Source organism: Seriola dumerili, unplaced genomic scaffold (assembly GCF_002260705.1).
Source record: "Seriola dumerili isolate Sdu_G_001 unplaced genomic scaffold, Sdu_1.0 BDQW01000312.1, whole genome shotgun sequence".
NCBI lineage: Eukaryota > Metazoa > Chordata > Actinopteri > Carangiformes > Carangidae > Seriola > Seriola dumerili.
In genome coordinates, this window is record NW_019174567.1 from 963703 (window position 1) to 971447 (window position 7745).

General features: G+C 45.2%; 1 protein-coding gene across 2 annotated transcripts; it reads left to right on the forward strand.

Annotated features, from left to right (window-relative positions):
* The first annotated feature begins 1343 nt into the window (after positions 1–1343).
* allc (allantoicase) lies at positions 1344–5872 on the forward strand. 2 transcript variants are annotated; one of them, XM_022758866.1, is made up of 11 exons: positions 1344–1571; positions 2768–2818; positions 3096–3183; positions 3688–3807; positions 4015–4094; positions 4207–4339; positions 4442–4597; positions 4745–4818; positions 5167–5275; positions 5353–5471; positions 5548–5872. In XM_022758866.1, the coding sequence occupies exons 1-11, from the start codon at positions 1482–1484 to the stop codon at positions 5725–5727; spliced, it is 1200 nt and encodes a 399-aa protein (XP_022614587.1). In that variant the 5' UTR covers positions 1344–1481; the 3' UTR covers positions 5728–5872. The 2 variants fall into 2 exon arrangements, with proteins under 2 accessions (XP_022614587.1, XP_022614588.1); XM_022758867.1 differs by lacking the exon at positions 3688–3807.
* Positions 5873–7745: the final 1873 nt, after the last annotated feature.

Sequence of the window (7745 nt, forward strand, 5' to 3'; positions counted from 1 at the left end):
CATTAAAACTAAATTCTGTAGTTCACCATTTCTTATCAAAAACACTGCTGACAAATCATTAATCATCTCTAGCATCATGAAGAGTCAGTGATTCAAAACACCACGTTTTATTTCTCTTTCAGTAACATGGTGAATATTACTATGAAACTTACATTTTAAGCTTCAATACGTTTCTCTTTACACCCTTGATATTCACAACAGTAAACTGCTGGAAACAACTCAACATGGAGATAACATTGTTGCTAACAGAACAGAACTAGCAAAAAGAACCGAGAAGAAAGCTTACCGAGGAACGTGACAGGACTTTACCGTAGTAATGGCGAAGTGAAGCTTTCAACACAGTTGTATCGAAAAAACGGTTCATTACTTGAAGCTTTTCAAATCAGATCTCAATGGAGACATCTGCTGGTCAATGTGAGGAAAAGCGATGATGCAAAACACAACCAACCAACACATGAATCTCCTTGAAACAAAAATGAATGAATTGATAAATGAATACGTGAATTAATGAATTAATAAATAAATTGATACATGAATAGATAAACCTCCACTGCATACTCTAAATAACGGAACAACAACAATACAGATAACATATTGCATTGTGGATTTGTAAACATTAGTAAAACTCATGAATTGGGGAAGTAATATGAGAGGGCGGGAGAAAAGGGATAACAAGTATTATGGAGTTGGACTCGAACCGATTCGAACCCAGAACACTCCCATTAGGAGCTTGACTGAAAGGTACACACTCTACCAGGTGAGCCACCAGAAACCACAGCAGGTGCCACGTCAGATCTCCTGACACACCACAGTGTAGCAAACCACTTCAACAACCCACTAAGAGTCGCATTTCGCGCATTTTTTAAACCCCTTGAATCAGATTTCAAAGCAGTCACGTGGAGTGACGTGGGTGTAGGTGTGAAACGAAGCGTCTGACATCATTGGTCACGTGATTTCGATAGAACGAATCAAGCTTCGATACAAAGCTTCGCTAAAAATAGATTATTTTCTTTTTTTTTAGACACAGGCCGCGGAGCTTCTGTGTCACAGGTAACATCACTATGATTGGTCCTCTAGAGTTAGCTAGCTAGGTATCTCTCTTTCAAATTACCTAGCTAGGTACCTAGCTAGGTAGCAGTTAGCAGTGTAGCTGTGATCCTGCAGCGCGGTGTTTTTGAACTTTAGGCTGTTGGTCAGTCAATAAACTGAGTGCAGGAGTCAGTTTCCTGGTGTGTGTCATTAAAGTTAATGATGAACAGTGTGACTTTGAGTGATATGTGGTCACCTCTGTGTATTACTACAGCATTATGCCCCCCCCCCAAACAAACAGCCTGCGGTCTGTGACTGAGCAGCCGATGACCTTTGTGCTGCAGGACAGGACTGTCTGTCTGACCGTCTCTTCAGGCTTCAGCAGAACGAGCAGCTGCTTCGACTTTTCTCTTCACCTTTCACGTTGACAGACTCTCGAGTAAAACCTCATCATGGCGGAGAGGAGAACAGCGGTGAAGGCGGCAGAGGAGCCCGACTTCCTGCAGTGTAATGATCTGGCCTGTGAGACGGTCGGTGGGAGGGTGAGTGTCCGTGAGCTTATCATGCTGTAACTGTACTAAACAAATACTCCCAAAGACAGAACATCAGCTAAATACACTCACACATATGAATAAGGTCAACAACATGACCAAAGACATTTAATCCAGATGTGTGTCCTAAATGTAACATGTGGCCTGAAGATGAGTGCATGCGTTTTTCAGTTATTCTGATTTGTGTTCATATGACAATAACACAACAAGGCAGAGGCAGCAGACTTCCCTATCATGTGGCTTTTTATGATGAATCATAAATAAGCTGTCAGCACCACCTCTCTGTTAACACATCTGACATATTATCACCTTATAAAACTAAAACTGTGTTTTGGCATCTCAAAAACAGAGCTGGGGTCAGAGACCTTGTGTCTCACCAAGACTTAGAGAAACTCATTCTTGACTTTATGTCTTCCAGAGTCGAATGTTGCAACGCTGTCCTCTCTGGTTTATCAGATATGATTACTTCTGAAATAAAGCCCAATAGGTCTCTAAGATCTGCAGGAGCTGGTCAGTTAAAACTAAACTGCTGCCCCCTGCTGGAACCAGCTGGAACCAGCTGGAACCAGCTGGAACCAGCTCCCACTGGAGATCAAACCTGCCCAAACTGTCCTCTCCCTTCATCTAAACCTTAATCTTGCACTTTGATCTATTCATATTTTATAATCTGTGTTACATTCATACACAAATAATAATAATGACATTATAAAATGTAATATATAATTCTAATAATTTATGAATAAATACATTTAAAAATAAAACTTTTATCATTTTAATTTATTTTTGATCATTTTGAACTTTTTATAGACAAATGGTCCATCAAGAAAATAATCAGCAGATTAGTCCATAATGAAAATAATCATTAGTTCCAGTCCAATTCAAAACAGTCAAATTCTGCTTAAACATGAATACATCAGTAACATCAATAATCAATAATTAATATATAAAGTGTAACAGGGAGAATTTAACTTTTACTTTTGAAACTTTAAGAGCATTTTCCTGTTTCTGCTCCTGTTGTATATCTTTGTTTAGTAACTGAACACGTATTTATCCCAATTATTCCTTTAAAATATCGATTACTGCAGCTTTAACTTGAAAAGCGTTTCCTGTGTCGTCCACACATTGAGTTGATAATGAACTGTTTTTACAGAACAAACCTTTGTTGGTTTTCTATCATGTGTTTTCAGGTTATTTTTGCTACAGACGAGTGGTTTGCTCCGGCTGCCAACCTGCTGAAGGTACAATGATCGAGTTCAGGACAACAAACCTTTTATTTCCGCTGCACTTACCATCAACAGCTGAGTCATTGGTGATTTACAGTTATTTAACCCTAAAGACTAAGTGTGATGTTAAACCCATTGGTTCCCACTAAACATGTAAATCTGTAGTTTCTTTACTGCTCTTCACTAGTTTTTAACAACCAGGAGGAAATAGTGCCTTTGATGGGGACTATTTTCAGTGGCGGATTAATCTATCAGTCACCAGACTTATACTTTGACTGAAACGTCTGTACAGAGGGAGCCGCCACAGTTCGTCGCCTCTGCCTTCACTGAGTTTGGAAAGTGGATGGACGGATGGGAGACGAGGAGGAAGAGACGACCTGGTTAGTGTCTGAAACTCAAAGATGAACGTGTGTGAATGATGTCACAGTTTTGACCAAAGGTATCGTTTAAACTGTTTAAACCGGCTCCTCACTGGTGACAGTTTGAGACTTTTTACACAGTGAGAGAAACTTGTTCATGACTGAACTCTGTAATGAGTCACTGTCTGTAAATGACCTCAGATGTGTCTCTAACACCTTCACTGATCAGCTGATGTACAGTATGTGCAGGTGTAACGTGATAAAATAATACTGAGCAACTGTTTGTGTTCAGGCTCCACTTTCATCCTCTCATCAAAACTCCCTTAGACACAGTTTAATGGTTCATTAAGAGATGTAAGCTCCTTGATGTTAAAGGCTCAATCTGGAACTGCCATTTAAGGACAAGACTCTTTTTAAAAGGCTGACCTCAGAACAGCTGTTGAATCCTCGTGTGCGCACACACACACACACACACACACACACACTGTCAGTACCTGTTGGACTCCTCCTGCCTCTGTGTTGAAGGTCACGACTGGTGCATCATCCAGCTGGGAGTACCAGGGCTGATCTACGGCTTCGATGTGGACACGTCCTTCTTCACTGGAAACCACTCGCCCTACGTGTCCGTCCAGGCCGGCTGTCTGGGTACCAACTGCTGTCTCATACTCATTAGCTGTGTCTCAGTTCAGGGGCCGCATCCTTCTGAGGACGCGGTCTACTTGTTTGTTTGTTTGTTTGTTTGTTGACACTTGAAGAAGCAACACACACAAACGGTAACTGTTTCCTTTTTGTATGAACAGAAGAATGTGAACACTGGAACCAGACTCTGAACGACTTCCTGTTCTTCTCCAGACAAACCCCCGACCTTCACCCTGGAGGGAGACCGGACCGGCATGGCCGCCTCTGACAGTCAGCTGGCTGCTGTCGCCAAGGTAACCCTGCCATTTGTGTGATCACCAAGGTAACATTGAGAGTGGGCTGTCACCAGATTACTATTGACAACCAGCTGGTCACCGTGGTAACATGGATTTGACTGATTGACAGCTGGAATCGGAGGTGTGGCCTGAGCTGGTGGGTGTGTCTGAGCTGAGGCCTGGATACTCAGACTGCTGCCACAACTACTTCAAGGTCAACTTCAACCGCAGAGTCACACACCTGCGCCTCAACATGTACCCAGGTACACACACACACACACACACACACACACACACACACACACACACACACACACACTGTTGTATGATACGTTTCGAGTTGTTCAGGATGTGTGTGTCATCAGACGGAGGGATATCCAGACTGCGGGTGTATGGCGTCGGGCAGAGAGACTGGTTGTCTGTCTCCACCCACCAGGATGTTGACCTGGTGGCTCTGACCAATGGGGGAGTCTGCCTCGGCTACAGCGACGCCCACTTTGGGCATCCACGCAACATGATTGGTTGGAATCAGTGCAATTAATGTGCACATTAGCTTTTTATATTTACTGTTATTGTTGTTGTTAATGAGGTCTCATTTATCATCTCACTATGTGACATTATGTCGACTCAGCCACTCAGACTGTGACACTGGTGTGATGTCTTTGCAGGTCTGGGTCGAGCTGCCAACATGGCTGACGGGTGGGAAACAGCTCGTAGACTGGACAGACCCAAAAAACTGAAGGTTTATCGCACTCATACGAACCTTAAAGGGGTGGTTGTGGTCGTCATGTTCAGTCAGTGTATTTCCTGCAGTAGATTCAGTTCAGAGCAGCAGGAGGACCGGTACACTAGCAGAGTGATGACATCACTGCTGTGGGCGGGGCCAGCAGAACACTTTTTCAAGACGCCACTGAAACAATCCAACATCTGTTTAAATGAAGCTTCATGTAGAATATTTTCAGCTCTGCTGCAACCCCACGTCTCACAAACACAACTGTCACTTTAATTTCATAACAGCCTAATGAACCGAGTCGAACCTCAGTGAATGAACATGTGCCTGTGAACGCTCCTGTTACCTGTGCTCCTGCAGGTGGACCAGCGGGGGATCCTGCAGGTCCCTGGCTGGGAGTGGGCGGTGTTCCGTCTCGGTCACGCCGGAGTGATCAGCAGTGTCGAGGTCGACACCAACCACTTCAAAGGTGGAGGGATGCCTCAGCTGCCTCGTAGAAATTCTCTAATGCGACACTGAACTTGAACCTGATGTTGTTCCATCCAGGTAACTTCCCGGACTCCTGCAGGATCGAGGCGTGTACTTTGACCCCTGAGGAGGAGGCTCAGAGAGTCGGGACCGGGTGGAGGTCTTGGAAATGGCAGGTCCTCCTCCCCCCTCAGAAAGTGGGTTCATACGTTCAGTGAAATCCTTTTTCTTTGCTGCACAGACTCCTCACCGCCGTCTCCTCCTCTGCTGCAGCTTCATCCTCATCACAGGCATCTCTACAGGGAGGCGGAGCTGACGCTGACCCGACCTGTCAGTCACGTTCGTCTCGTCATCGCCCCTGACGGAGGAGTCAGCCGTCTGCGGCTGTGGGGTCGACCCACAGCGATCACTGCGGCTCCGACCAATCAGAATACGCCGGCGTCCAAACTCTGACGAACACAGAGTCTGATGAGTCTGATGAGTTTAGGAACACCTCAGTGTAAAAAATAAAACACAAAGTCACATGACAGTCTGATGGTCATCAATACTTCAGCATTACTAACACTGATATCACTGTTCAGCATCATATACACTCAAAAACATCAGGTTGTTGTGACATCATAGTTAGGTTTTGTTGCTAGGCGACATCTAGTGGTCGTAGTGATGATGAAAAGTGTGGGTGACGTAGTATAAGGAGACAAAGTCCACGTCAGGAGGAGGTGGTGGTGGATGGAGGAATGTGACAGGAGAGCCGTGTGTTCGATTCCCATGACCGCCAAGTTTGATGACGCTGAGTAAACCATTTCCTCAGGCTCTGATTGGTGCATCAGGAGTTCCCTCAACGCTGTTTCTCCTCATCACACTCATTTATTTAGATTTAAGGATATCGGCCGGGGGGGGGGGGTCTTCACCTTCTTCTGGAGAAAAATAAATCAAATAGTCATTGATTTGCAGCTGATTGATTTCCTTTAGTCTTCTCCTCTGTCAGTTCTCATCTGTCTGTGTCCTGCTGCTTGTTCTCTCTCTTCTTCACACCCAAGGTCGACTTTAATCAACCCCCCCACCCCACCCCCACTGACCTGAAGAAGTTAATTAGCCTGATCTTCATCAGAGATCCTGGAGGCTGCAGGTCAAACAGTGAAGATCTCATCATCACATCCAGGTCAACCTGCTGGTCCTGAACCAGTACCTGTGAGGTACTGGTTCAGGACCAGCAGGGTCCAGCAGCTCAGGCTGTGGTTGGATTGGGAGGCTTCAGATCAGAGCACCTCTCTTGTTCTCAGACCCTGACCCTCCTGAACACCTTTAAACCAGATTCGCTGTGACTTGTGGGTGTTTGTGTTTCTGATCATCGAGCGGCTGCACCACCTTAATAAAGACGAAGTACAGAGAGGAAATTAAAGCCCCGCCTCCCTCCTCTAATGAAATCATATCCATCATGTTCTTTAACCTATTGTACAAGCCCCACCCCCTCCACACACACACACACACACAGCTGTGTATCATCACCATCACTCCTGTCAGCTTGTTTCACGATGTGAGTATTTGGGTTTTCTGCTCTCTACACTTTGACTCCGCCTCCTTTGTTGTGACAGCATTGCATTTATCTGATCGCTTCAGATCAATTAAACAAAATATAGTCGACTAATTCAATCATAAGGATAAGAGTTCATTGATCCCTGAAGTAAATTCATTCAACATCTTATTTAGATGTTGACACTTTCACCTGGAGCAGAGTGTTGAAGCTTCTCTTTGTCGTCTCACATCTCTTCCTGCTGTCACATGATCATGATCAGGAAATGATCATAAAATACATCAGTGATCAAATATGAAACCTTAAGCTGCTTCAGTACTGATACTGTGTGTGTGTGTGTGTGTGTGTGTGTGTGTGTGTGTGTGTGTGTGTGTGTGTGTGTGTGTGTGTGTGTGTGTGTGTGTGTGTGTGTGTGTGTGTGTGTGTCCAGTATCTCCTGTCTCCCAACAGCAGGGGGCAGTAGAGACACAGTGTGAGCTGCAGACAGGAATCTGGACGGACAGAAACTGAGATTTGGGAACGATGACGTCACAGCCACGGTCTCCTGATGTGGTCAGGTGTGTTTTCAGGTGTGTTTGTGGACAGAGATGGATTTAGTTTGAAAACGTATCAGTGGGCGGTTTGTGTGGAAAACACAGTGTTTCCATGGAGACGCCTCAGACTCATGTTCAGACAGAGGACAGTTTCTCTGCTGTTCACCATCTGTGCGATGAGGACATTGACTCTGAGCGTGACCGCTTTGCGACAGTGGCCTCATAAACCCTCGCAGACTCTCCCTGGGCGTCACTCGGAGTCCCGGGGGGCCGGGCATCCTCCTGCTGGGCCCCATGGAGATTATTGCTCTGCCTAATGGGCTGAGGATATTACTTTGGCTGACGGGCAAACAGCAGCAGCACCTAGCGAGCTTATTTCCCCCGAGACTTCTGAATCACATTTC